This window comes from Anabas testudineus, chromosome 15 (assembly GCF_900324465.2).
Source record: "Anabas testudineus chromosome 15, fAnaTes1.2, whole genome shotgun sequence".
NCBI lineage: Eukaryota > Metazoa > Chordata > Actinopteri > Anabantiformes > Anabantidae > Anabas > Anabas testudineus.
The window spans coordinates 18,940,960-18,953,678 of NC_046624.1; the positions used below are offsets into that span (position 1 = coordinate 18,940,960).

At 42.1% G+C, this 12,719-nt stretch overlaps 3 protein-coding genes across 4 annotated transcripts; 1 reads left to right on the forward strand and 2 right to left on the reverse strand.

The window, feature by feature from the left end:
- Positions 1–314: 314 nt before the first annotated feature.
- LOC113159254 lies at positions 315–3,048 on the reverse strand. The gene is made up of 3 exons (XM_026355858.1): positions 3,008–3,048; positions 2,031–2,107; positions 315–1,241 (listed from the first exon to the last, which is right to left on the reverse strand). Exons 1-3 carry the CDS (start codon positions 3,009–3,011, stop codon positions 333–335), a joined length of 990 nt encoding a protein of 329 aa, XP_026211643.1. The 5' UTR covers positions 3,012–3,048; the 3' UTR covers positions 315–332.
- Positions 3,049–3,330: 282 nt separating this feature from the next.
- Positions 3,331–11,457, reverse strand: plekha3 (pleckstrin homology domain containing, family A (phosphoinositide binding specific) member 3). Its single transcript, XM_026356383.1, has 9 exons — positions 11,399–11,457; positions 11,158–11,302; positions 10,418–10,534; positions 10,177–10,326; positions 9,627–9,748; positions 9,271–9,375; positions 8,949–8,992; positions 8,356–8,450; positions 3,331–5,309 (listed from the first exon to the last, which is right to left on the reverse strand). Exons 2-9 carry the CDS (start codon positions 11,195–11,197, stop codon positions 5,242–5,244), a joined length of 741 nt encoding a protein of 246 aa, XP_026212168.1. The 5' UTR covers positions 11,198–11,302; positions 11,399–11,457; the 3' UTR covers positions 3,331–5,241.
- LOC113159608 lies at positions 5,316–8,349 on the forward strand. 2 transcript variants are annotated; one of them, XM_026356386.1, is made up of 3 exons: positions 5,316–6,551; positions 6,649–6,879; positions 6,983–8,349. In XM_026356386.1, exons 1-3 carry the CDS (start codon positions 6,183–6,185, stop codon positions 7,025–7,027), a joined length of 645 nt encoding a protein of 214 aa, XP_026212171.1. In that variant the 5' UTR covers positions 5,316–6,182; the 3' UTR covers positions 7,028–8,349. The 2 variants fall into 2 exon arrangements, with proteins under 2 accessions (XP_026212171.1, XP_026212170.1); XM_026356385.1 differs by having other exon boundaries at positions 6,649–8,349.
- Positions 11,458–12,719: the final 1,262 nt, after the last annotated feature.

Genomic DNA, 12,719 nt, shown 5'->3' on the forward strand with positions numbered 1-12,719 from the left:
GCAAACTACTGTGGGCCACTGGGGTTTGAATCCCACCTGTGCTATTTTCAGGCGGGGTCCTTGAGCAAGACCTCCTAACGCTTATCCTGCCTTTGTGCCTTGTTAGTCTCTTTGAATAAAAGCATCTTCCAAAGAAGAAATGTCCTATAGTAGATGAAAAGCACATTCAGTTGGGTAAAGGTTATTTATTTACATTTCAGTGACTTTGCACATTAATCAACATTAACATGTGTTTTAGCTGCTGAAACATACAGCTTGTATTTAATATTTAATATGTGGAGGCTCTACTGAATATTTCACATTGAATGGCTGTATACAGGTATTATTAGTTTTTACCATCTGGGTAACTCTCCACTACTGTAATGGCTCCAGTATGTGAAGGGAAACTGCATTGGGTAACAGCATGGTTGTGATGTGACTGCATGCAGATGGCTCTGGGGTACATGTTGGGGCTGTAGCATTGCGGGAGGGTGTAGTACAGGGAGTGGGGGTGGTGGTAACATTTGAACCTGAGCAGATAGGGGAGGAAAGTGTTGAGGTAGTTGCTGCTGGTATTGGTATTGATACGACATCTGCTGCTGTTGTTGATACTGGTTTTGCTGTAATGCTAGTTGCGACATCTGTTGCCATGGCAACCCCATCTGCTGCCATTGAAATGGTTGTGGAGGCAGCAGATTGTAAGTTCTTCCCTCTCCTTCCTGACTTGGCGCTGTGTTTTCGTGCTCTCTTCCCAACAGGTTTTGGCGAATGGTGAAGAAGGTGTCGTTGTCGTGCTCCTCAGGTAACACCTGCAGGTGGAGTGTGGAGACAATTCTTGGAGGGCGGGGCAAGAGTGAAAAGGGGGTGAGGTGAGGAGTAAAGGATGAGGGCAGGGAGAAAGACTTGACAAGTGGAGCTCTTCGAGTCATCCCATTTGCCCTGATTTTATCTTCCTGACTCTGCGATGCATTTCCCTTTTGTTCATCTCCATCTTCTCTAACACATTCAGAAGCATTTTCACACACAGGTGAGATCCTGTCTGTTTCTGCCTTCTCAGGTGCTGCAGGTACTGCTACAACATGCCCAGAGTAGCTGCTGCTGGAGCTGGACTCTGCTTCTGACTCGCAGTCCACCTCCGATTCAGAGTCTTCAGCTGAAGAGCTGGATTCACCGTTGGCCCCGTGCCACCGCTTAGAGTTTGCATTGTGGTTGTAGCAGGCAGCACAGCGAGACAGGCCAAGGAATTCATTTCCTGATCTATCCTGGACACAGAGAGAGGTAAGGACAGACAGGCTGCAATTAATCCAGTCAGTTAGTTATTTAGACAAGCAGACAGTCTTCTACTAAATTATTTATGACCTTTTTCACTGACTCAGTATAGTGAGCTTGACCCTCATGGGGTTGTTCAAACCACGCACCAGGTATGTGTATTTAGTTGGGGGCTGTCCTAGATACTTGCACGTGTGCAGCTGATATACATTTTCTATAGTTAAATCTGAAACTGAAATGTTATTACAACATGATTGAGATCATTTAAACCTGCAACAAGCTCAGCTGCTTCATCCAACGTTATTAGTGATGTGCTATTTTAATGTGCTGCAGATGAATCCTGCTGCACATTAAAATGTGTCATCATAGAAATTAAGAATACACCTACCTGCTGCTTTTTATGTACCTGCAGCTACGTAACAGTAGCTAACAATGAATTTTTATCCAGGCGATTTTTGAGACTGAATCAGAAGTGTGTTTGTTTGACTTGGTCACGGTTTCAAAGACACACGAGGTCTAGTGTGTGTCCCAGTTCACACTCCCTTCCAGTGGGTGGCGGTAGTGGACTGTTCGACTACAGTTTATTTTATCTCCTAATTGAAAATGCCATCATTTAAAGTAGAATTAAATTTATTTATTTGTTTTTATTGAGATATGATCATATGCATTCAACTTTGACCTCTGCTGACCCCTGTGACATTAAGACAGTGGCTGTGATATACTGAACAGTATATGTAAGTATGGTATATGTAAGTATGGTATATGTAAGTATAAATGGTTACCCTTAGTAGTTTCGGACTTCGTGCATACTGTTGCTTAGCAGAGTCTCCATAGTACGGCCGAAGTCCTCTAGAGTGGTCTGGACCAACAGAACCACAGAGAATATGTAAAAGATAAAAACATAGAAGCAGGAAGAGAAGAGAAGGAACATTAAGAATCAGTATCGATAGTTTTAAAAATTTAATTCAAACTCACTAGTTGTGACTAAATCACACATCCATCACAGCTCTTTACCACTCTATTAGCAGTGATACAGAATTAGATCTTAAAGTTGTGACTGTGAACGTCCTTATCTGACACAAACTGCCAGCTAAAGTAGGTCAACTGCACCTCCCACAAATCTTGAGTCAACACCTGAACACCAGCTGCTGCGATTAAGAAAGCATGAAAACTCTATATCAAGTGAGCAGAGATATTTAAATACAACTGATCTATAAGAATAAGAATTAGTTGGAAAGTCTGGCTTGTGTTTGTAGTTGGATGTTGTTTAATTACAAACTTGACAACAAACTACTGAACTGGGGAAAAGGGGGAAAAACTCAGATCTAACTAACGACAATTCCAAGATCACCACCTCGTGTTTGACAGGTGTTAATCACATCACTGTTATATTTCTAGGCTTTTAAAATAAAGTTGAAGTGTCAGTCATGTTAATTGTCTTACTTGTATATTACCGTTTACTTTGAATTTTCAGTTAATGTTAATTTCTATCTTGTGATGTTTATATAATTTGTTTTCTTGTGTGGTTAAAACACAAACACAAACTCATACTAAAACTTCATTTCAAATTCAAATCCACTGCTTGTTCATCGACTCATAACAACTATAGAGCTGAAACGGTAAGTTGAAGTTTTTCAAACATAAATACTAGAGATTCTCTGTTAGACATCATTTTAAAATGAATAACTTTACGTTCTGGTTGTATAAAAGACAAAGACATTACATTAAAAGTATTCATTTATCAGAAAAGAGTACTTACCCATACCTCCACTTTCTCCTCTTCAGGTCCAGGATGCAGCTCAACTGTCAGGTTGAGTCGACAGCTGCTTCACATACCTGTGTTTGTCAATGCAAATGCATGTTTACGCCCAGGTGACTGCGCTTGTCTCTGGTGTCGAGTGAGTACACAGTAGGTCGCATTGAAGTCATCAATGTCAAGTACACGCATAAAGACACCTAAGTACACACCCTATGTACACACACAGTAGGATCGTTCTCCAGGCCCCTTCTAACTAAAAACTGTCACTGTTAATTACAATTACTTAATACTCAATAAAAAAAAAAACACCATTCATTTAGCTTTAGTTTAAAATATGTTTTTATTTTCACAATGAAAAGACGGACACAACCACACATCACTTTGTGCAAAGTCACTAAAGGCGTGAAAATCTCGCCACTAATTTGGCAAAACTGAACAAGCTGTCAATAAAACATAATCCGAGATTCAGTCATGATTCAGCACTTTAGTTCGGTTATTGCGCTTGTTTTAGTAGGAGTGTTGGGTTTTCTATATAATTCTACATACATTTATATTCTGTAAGGTCTTGATATGACTTTTGTTGTAATTTGGTGTAACCTGTGTTTTTTATTTTTTGTTTTTAAGCTCTACTTACAGCAGCCCCAGAATATGACATTTTCTTAAATGGGTTTGACCGACTAGCTGTAATTAGTGGCTCAGTTAAAAATAATTTAATAATGCTTTATAGGTCACATGTAAATCATTAATAAGAACCTTTGGGTTGCCAGGTTGTGGAAAATCCTTCTCATGCTTCTGTGTCGTTAATTTTTTTGGGACTTGTTGAGCTTGTCTTCTGGAAGAGTGCTGCAGAAGTTACTAGGAGTGAGTTTTACACGGGTTCTCACAATAATCCCCCAAATGTTAATAAGGTGTTTATGGGCCTGATGTTCCACAACACTTTTCTAGAAAAACCTATTGAGTAGGCGACTGAAGAACTGAAAAGAAAAGCACAATGGCATGCTAAAGATTTTCTCCGTTACAACCTGAAAAGCCAAATGTTTTTCTTAATGGCATCAGAAACATTTGGCCGTGAAGACCGATTAGTCCACGCTGGACAAGGTTCTGCACTCCTCACACACAAGAGTAGAGGCAGATGTAGACATTGTGCAAGAATGCAAAGTTGTTTGCATTGGCAGAGGAACATGTAGCTTCTCAGGCAGCAACAATGAGACAAAGAAAACAGTTCTCCATTGCCATGTATGCAAAAAGCATTGTCTGAAATCACTGCTGAACTTTGCTCCCCTTCCCCTGTTGTTCATTCATTGGCTTCTTTTAAGCACTTATTTATATTGAACCTGAGTGCATTTTGACTGAAGACAATACATGCAAATACATAAAACATCTTCATTTTTAAATTGACAACACATAAAGCAAAACAAAACACGTGTAATACATCTGTGTTCACACAAAACAACTAAAAAAAAAAGATGCTGTTGATTCAAACACTTCAACCAAACACAAAGATGCTGCAAGCTGCACAGTTTTGGCATGTACACTATGTATACTTGAGTGGTGTTTGCTATTTATAAATAGCTAAATAACAAATGAAGAATGTAACACTGAAACTTAAATTATTAACTTGATTTCTAACAACACTGACATTCTGTCCACTTCGTGCACTTCTTGATTTGGCTTGTATTGTCCATGCTTGCAACATGTTTGTTTCGTGTTGATATTCATGTCAAGCTGTTTAATAATTAGTTTTTATATTTTATTTTCTCAGTGCTGGGCATGTGTTGTCAAATTGACGATTTCATTGAATTTCTTGTGTCTGTCTTTACGTTGCAGTGCGTTCTGCTCTCACAGTGACAGTAGTGGTTGCTTTTCAGAGACACGTTGACAAGTACACACTCAAAAAATACAAATATATAAGATGACTGTTTAAAATGGTTCCAGAATCTCTAGCTAATCCTGAGCTACACTCAGCTGTATCACCACTGACAAACCATTATACCTTTTGTTTCAGCAATCAAACACAACTGGAAGAATTATGTTTAGGAGAGAATGTCTAGGTCAGATCATTTCAGAAATCCATTTTCTGTGTTATTTGTCTCACCAGCAGGTGATGGTTGTTAAAAGACTTTTTGACAATTAATTTTTAATTATGATTCTAAAGTGCACTTAAATGGCAGATTTACTTTGGCCTCCCCCAGAGTTCAGAAGGTTTACACGTCACAGAGAATAGACAGTGTCTGTCAGTGGGTTGGGTCTTGTCTGTTCTCAGGAATGGAAGATGTTTCACTGTTGAGACTGGACAGCCCACCTGCAAAACACAAATTTAGCCAGTTGAGTTGTTTGTTCTGAGCATTCAGATGCAGATTCATGACAGATGTCTCAAGTTGCATCACATCAAAAGATGTTGATACTGGACGCAGATCACCCAGGATTCTGTGGGTGTGTAAGGAGACTGTGTCCTCTTAGAACATATGTAACTTGCTTGCTGCTTATCTGGAGTTTACACGTGATCACTCAGGTACCTGGTCTAGTCTTTAAAAACATTGGCATTTCTGAATTCTGAATGCAGGACCTGTACTTGTAATGGAATATTCCTGCAGTACTTTGATTTATGTACTGCACGAGTAAGTTTTAATAGAGAAGCACCAGTCATATAATAACATTACTACATGTGATTGTGGGCAACAAGCACGGGCAGGTGCGTATAGCTTCTCCAGGATTTACTGTTGCCACATAAGAACTTGTTGTGACGTTAACTTTGTTCTTCACCACTGGCAGGTGCTTAATGTCTGACTGACTGCTGTTCCCTCGTGGGAAAGACGTGTCGTAGCCATGTTCCACGAGTGGGACGTGTTGGTGGTGAGGCTGGACGTGTAGCACCTCATGCACCACAGAGAGCCACCCGCTTTACGGTAAAGTTGATGGCGCAGCTGTCCTACGCCATCTTTGAGTGGGACTAAGACAACTTTGCCCGTCTGGACAAGGCCAAGTAATCGGAGGAGGGGAGGGACGACTACATCCAGCTGTCTGCCAAGGAGATGGCCCACCACTGTCGCTGCCACACGCGGGGTGTGGACGAGACGGAGATGCTCATCCAGGAGTTCCTGATGACTTCTGGGATGTGCGGAATGCCCTGGGCGCCCTGCTGGTCGACCACAAACGAATGTAGAAGAATTGGAGCATGCAGTGCCGTCCTCTTTGCTGCATTCAGGATCCTCCAGGAGTTGGCGCTTTACACCAAGACGGCTGCTTGTCTACCAAGCTCCCTGTCTACAGGTGCACCAGAGGAACCACTTTCCTGGAGTCGTTCCACCTGATCCTCTTCATCCCAGGTGAAGGTTTTAAACCTCATGGTGCGTGTGACGTGTGTGTGATTAACATATTGTGGCTCTCTCTCCTCAGGAACAACGGCCAGCGCCCTAAACTTCCAGGTGGAATGAAGACTGACAGAGCTGCAGTGGCTGGAGCTCAGAGACCATTAGCGCCGCCACTTGGTTGTCATCAACATCTCAGACTGGTCCCACCCACCAGGGTGGAGGAGGAGCAGCAAGTGAGTCTCACTCATCATTTGGACTGTATGTGTTTGTATGTTTTCATCATTAATTCGTAGAGCTTTACATTTAACCTCCTCCTCTTCTGTCTTCTAGGACAAACATGGGCCAGACGGACACAGCGGGTACCAGCGTGTGATGGATCTGGCCCACGCCCTTGTGGAACTGCGTCACCAAGCTTATGTACAGGCGCAGGAGATCGTTTCCCTTTGGCTGAAGCTGTCAGAGACAAGGCTCCAGTGTCCTTTCCCCCTCTTGCCACCAGGACTGGTTGTTCAAAGGACGCTTCAAGACCTCTCACACGCCCGGTGTCGACAGTGCACAGCGGTGAGATTAAAACGTTTTGCTTGTGACTCCACTGACACATACATTACCGTGTGGATGTTGAGCCACCTTTAACACCGGACTCGTCTGCGTGTGTGTTGTTGAGGCCTCTTTTTGGAGCTCTGCTGGTGGAACTACGAGGGACGTGTGATAGCTGGCGTCCGGATTAACGGCTGGGGTGTCATCATGAGGGAGTACAACGTCCTCAGCTGCCCGACCATGATGTACACCACTTTCCAGGCAGCCTGACGGCTCCATCTACTGGACAACGGCTCTGGAATGTCTGTCACCCACCGTGGGCCTGTGGCAAGGGCACTTTTCGACGTCCTTGCTTCTGCCACTGCAGTTGCCTCCACCTCCTCTACTGTTGCTCCTGCCCCTCTTCCTGTGCCTCCTTCAACAGCTTGACAGAGGAAGCTGAGCGAGCAGCAGCGTCGGGAGTGTGAGTGGGGTCTTCTCTTCAAGGAGAGAACTTACACATCGCTGTGGCCGACCCAAGACCGAACAGTACAGAGGAGAACACCTGCTCACAGCTGAGGGTCGCTCTGTGGAGGAGAGGTCGGCAGAGAGGAGGAGACAGGAGCCAAAACGTACGTCTCCCTATTGTATTTTAGAGATGGAACCACCGTCCTCCAGCCACTCACCGTCCTGTGAGAAACAACCAGCCTTAAAGAAATACACTGCATTACTAGATAATAACACGACTTCCTTTAGTACAAAAACATAATTGTCAGTTTAGTTTCTAATAAATAATATATTTTTCCCTCTGACATAGATTTTGTCAACAGCACATAAATGTTAAAACAGTATATTAACATTGTGATTATTATAATTGATTCCGTTAATTAATCAGTGAGATCAGTACCAACTCTTTTGGAGTGCTCTTTTTAGTTTATGAAGTCGTTCTGTGTTTGGTTTTAGTTTGAATAATAAATAACTGAACTTCATGTAGTCTCTAGTAACATCAGATTTACAAGAAGCCACGACTAATTAAGAGTCTGTACTACACAACATTTATTAAAACTAATATATACACTGAATCCTGTCTGGAAGTTCTGGGTGTAATTTAATTCAAGAAGAAAACTTTGGGCAAGTCAGATATATTTTTTAAATTTGATATTTTTAAAGGTCAGTATTTGAATATTTTACCTAGTGTTGACACAGTAAAGCTTAACGTCAAACAACATTAAACATAAAATGTAATTTAAAGTCCTCAAGGTGAAATTTTAGGGTTCGTCTTCGCACAGCAGCTGTACGACCGCTTTCTCTGTTGTATGTTTGTAAGAGGACAGGATGATTATCGACCGGCTGACGTAGCCACACAGCTGCAAAGCAGTAGTTCTAGTTCAACACATCAGCTGTTCACTTGCTGCCTAATATAACCAACCAGTTCACACCCGTCAGTGCAACAAGATAATAATAAACCTGTTGTGGTTTTAATGTGGTGGCTGTAAAATGACGTGATGGAGTGTGTCTTACGGTCAGTATCGTAAACGGAGCTGTCAGAGCACGTCCGGTTCCTGCACTGAGTCGACCTCTGACCTCCACCCACATACTCCTTCAGCACACTTGATCTGAGAAATAGAAAAAAAAAAAAAAAGTTCAAATACACTTTATGAGTTCAAGAAACAAACGACCAGCTGTGTCCTAAATAACTCTAAACACTTTAATGTAAAAACACTTTTTTGTTCTACTAAAGTCGTGTTTATGTCCTTTGACCTTTCTTCATATTACACATTTGCATTGTTCCCAACACTGTTTGTTGTTTTAGGATTTGATGTAATTGATCATTCTCAAAGTTTTATAACCTTTGAGTTTCCTTACATCTTTACAAACATGACATAGATCACACGTTAGAAACACGACTGAAGACAGATTTATCCATCACGTTTGTCTAACTGGTTTTATTAATGTAAAAGATAATTTAACATTTTACTCAGAAGTGTTTTTTAATCATTTTAACTGTGCTTGAAAAGTACGGCACAAATAAAGTTACTGCTGCTATTAAACAGTGAGAGGAAGCTACACACTGTGTGTGTGTGTGTGTGTGTGTGTGTGTGTGTGGAGCTCACCTGTCGAAGCTGTATGTTCCAGGGTGACTGACTGATCGCCTCATCTGGACAGAAGAGAGAATATTTATTAGTAGCACTGTTGACACAAACCTGCAGCTCCTTGAATAAAACACTTTTATGACAGGTGCAATAAGATCCGTCATAAAATCCATCCATAAAATTTTTCCTGCAGCTGATTTATTTCCTGTAACTGCTGTAAATCATGTTTTTAATTAGATTTAGTCTATTTTAGTCTGCGGGCATCAGGTGATTGATGATCATCACAGTTTAACGCAATATGCAGACACACATTCATGTCATGAGTTCAAAATGTACTTGTTACCCTTTCCGGAGGTCGGAGGTCAGGGCTCAACCTCTGGCCAGCCAGGGTCATGCACTCCTCCAGAGTCCTGATGAAAGTTGCACAGGTTGCACTGAGAAGAGAAGCCTGGACACAGAGAGAGAGAGGATATGAGTCATCTGTAAAAACTGCGTCACTCAAAGCTGCAGTGTGAGTTTTTGTTTTTAGTAGAGACGTGTTTCATCTTCAGGTGGAGAGGTTCTGTCGAACTGCTGCGACACAGACTCACAGAACATCACTAACAGCGAGGAACAGGTGTTTGAGCGAGACGCCCCCTTCTGACCAATCAGAAAGTCTAAAATGGAACGACGGTCTCAAAGAACTGATGTAGCTGTTACCTCAGAAGTGGGACTGGTCTCTGTGTTGGTGGTGTGCTGCGTCTGGATCGTGTGGACCTGCTGCATGAGGAGGTCACAGTACAGACGCACTTCAGACATCTTCGTCCTCAGACAGTCTGGACCTGACGGTGGAGAAATACTGATGTTTAATCTTAATCATGGAGAGTTAAATCAAAGAGTTTGTTAAATTATTAAAAAATGTTCTCTTCACGTTTAATCAAATCATGCTGATTATTATTGATTATTGTCATTAAACTGAGTTACATGAAACATGAACGGATTACGGCTTCAACACTGTGTTCATTTTAATCAGACTGAAATGTTTATTATCTAACAAACAGATTAACATCTATTACATGTACTAAATACTATTGTGACACATATATAACCCTGAGGTTCCTTTTCATTTTACGTTTACTGCCATCATCTGGTCAAAACTCTGCTCTAATACTTTGGTTCATGACCAAAACCAACAACGTTCATCAGATGTGTTCAAGTCACAGAACAAACCCACATAAAGCAGACGGACACTTTAACATCCTGTGTGCACCTTTGTGTTTGTGACTGTCCAGAGTTCCAGCTTTGGACGATCCTAAAGCCACCAGCCACTTCTGTCTCTCTGCAGCGTTCACGGCTCGGACGTAGAAATGCTGCTCGCCGGGGATGATGAGCTCCAGACGGGTGGGATCTGTTGGATGAACTGAAATATAATAAAAAAAAAGAAACACAAGGTTTGAAGAACACGTTTCTCCTCATGGTACCATGAGTGAGGAGAGGAGAGGAAATCGAACCTTTAATATCACACACAGACATCTTGATGGATCCTTTGCTTCCTTTACCAACGTCCTCCTCACTGTCATAGTAAGAAATGACTCCGTTCTCCAGGATGAACCAGCGGGGCTGCCAGCCTGAGGACAGAGGACATGTCACCTCGATCAAACGAGAAATTAAAAAGAATAAATATAATAAATGAGATTTTATTAAATCTGACAGGATGAAGTTTCATAGTTAAATCAATTAAACAACTAAAGCTTCAACTAATGAGTAATTCTTTAAATCAGTAAAAAATAAAATGCAAATAGTGAAAATGCTTCTTGAAGAAATCTACAGATTCAATTTGTACAATAACTGTAAGAAAAGTAAATACTGAACAGTAGAATCTTAACATGTAGCTCATTAAACTGTGACTTGAGGAAGAACACAGTCACAGTTTATTTGGGTTGATGGTAACAGGAGGTTCTTCTCAGTTTCTCTGGGTTCATCTTCCTGATCCTGGTGGAACCTGTTGCATTAGTGCACTTTACTGTTCTATGCAGAACCCTTCTATGCTGAGAAAGTCTCTCTTAGAATAAAACATATTCAGCTACAACAGGTGAACAGTGAGTTCATAAATCACCTGAGTTAACGTGTTCATATCTACACAATGAATCAGTGACGCACAGGAATCTTACAGCAGTTAGACCATCATTTAGCCGCTGTTTGTGTGTCCGGTCGTGTAATACAGTGAGTTAAAACGCAGACAGACACTCACCTGACATGTAATTAGTCCATTTGTACAGAACCCCCTCCATTCTTTGACTTCACATCGGCTGATGAAGACTGTTAGCTCCTCGGGCTAGCTGCAGGCTAGCTGCAGGCGAGCTAACTCACGTTCAGCGTGTTTCCGAGCTGCTGAGCTGTCAAAACAACAAAAAAGAGCGAAGTGTTGGTGGTTTGTGTCGGGGGGAGGAATTCATGCTGATAGTTTGTCGTCACTCGACGGAGCAGCAAACCTGAGGACAATCAGCTGATGCGGAAAAACAAACGTCAACAAGCAACAGCTGATCTACGGAAGCCCGCTGAGGCCAAGAACCCGCGATTAAACTACAAATAAAGTCTGACAACTGTCCGCACAGGTGGGATGTAACTAACAGGTGGGATGTAACTAACAGGTGGGATGTAACTAACAGGTGGGATGTAACTAACAGGTGGGAGGTAACTAACAGGTGGGATGTAACTAACAGGTGGGAGGTAACTAACAGGTGGGATGTAACTAACACAGGTGGGATGTAACTAACAGGTGGGATGTAACTAACAGGTGGGATGTAACTAACAGGTGGGATGTAACTAACAGGTGGGATGTAACTAACACAGGTGGGATGTAACTAACAGGTGGGATGTAACTAACACAGGTGGGATGTAACTAACAGGTGGGATGTAACTAACAGGTGGGATGTAACTAACAGGTGGGATGTAACTAACAGGTGGGAGGTAACTAACAGGTGGGATGTAACTAACAGGTGGGATGTAACTAACAGGTGGGATGTAACTAACAGGTGGGATGTAACTAACACAGGTGGGATGTAACTAACAGGTGGGATGTAACTAACAGGTGGGAGGTAACTAACAGGTGGGATGTAACTAACACAGGTGGGATGTAACTAACAGGTGGGATGTAACTAACAGGTGGGATGTAACTAACAGGTGGGATGTAACTAACAGGTGGGATGTAACTAACACAGGTGGGATGTAACTAACAGGTGGGATGTAACTAACAGGTGGGATGTAACTAACAGGTGGGAGGTAACTAACAGGTGGGAGGTAACTAACACAGGTGGGATGTAACTAACAGGTGGGAGGTAACTAACAGGTGGGAGGTAACTAACAGGTGGGAGGTAACTAACAGGTGGGAGGTAACTAACAGGTGGGATGTAACTAACAGGTGGGAGGTAACTAACAGGTGGGATGTAACTAACAGGTGGGAGGTAACTAACAGGTGGGATGTAACTAACACAGGTGGGATGTAACTAACAGGTGGGATGTAACTAACAGGTGGGATGTAACTAACAGGTGGGATGTAACTAACACAGGTGGGATGTAACTAACAGGTGGGATGTAACTAACACAGGTGGGATGTAACTAACAGGTGGGAGGTAACTAACACAGGTGGGATGTAACTAACACAGGTGGGATGTAACTAACAGGTGGGAGGTAACTAACACAGGTGGGATGTAACTAACAGGTGGGATGTAACTAACACAGGTGGTTAGTAATAAAGTACATTTACTCAGTAATGAGCTTGTATGGAGGCCCTAAAAGGACAAAAAGGGAAAA

Excerpts from the sequence above, each read along its gene's own strand:
- LOC113159254 (XM_026355858.1), bottom strand. Across the intron at positions 1,242-2,030 it reads GAAGTCCGAAACTACTAAGG|GATAGATCAGGAAATGAATT; the intron begins GTAACCATTTAT and ends CTCTGTGTCCAG.
- LOC113159608 (XM_026356385.1), top strand. The coding sequence starts at position 6,183 with ATGCAGTGCCGTCCTCTTTGCTGCATTCAGGATCCTCCAGGAGTTGGC. Across the intron at positions 6,552-6,648 it reads GGGTGGAGGAGGAGCAGCAA|GACAAACATGGGCCAGACGG; the intron begins GTGAGTCTCACT and ends TCTGTCTTCTAG.
- plekha3 (XM_026356383.1), bottom strand. The coding sequence starts at position 11,197 with ATGGAGGGGGTTCTGTACAAATGGACTAATTACATGTCAG. Across the intron at positions 9,376-9,626 it reads AGACCAGTCCCACTTCTGAG|GCTTCTCTTCTCAGTGCAAC; the intron begins GTAACAGCTACA and ends CTCTGTGTCCAG. Across the intron at positions 5,310-8,355 it reads CTCCGTTTACGATACTGACC|GTGGGCTGTCCAGTCTCAAC; the intron begins GTAAGACACACT and ends TGTGTTTTGCAG.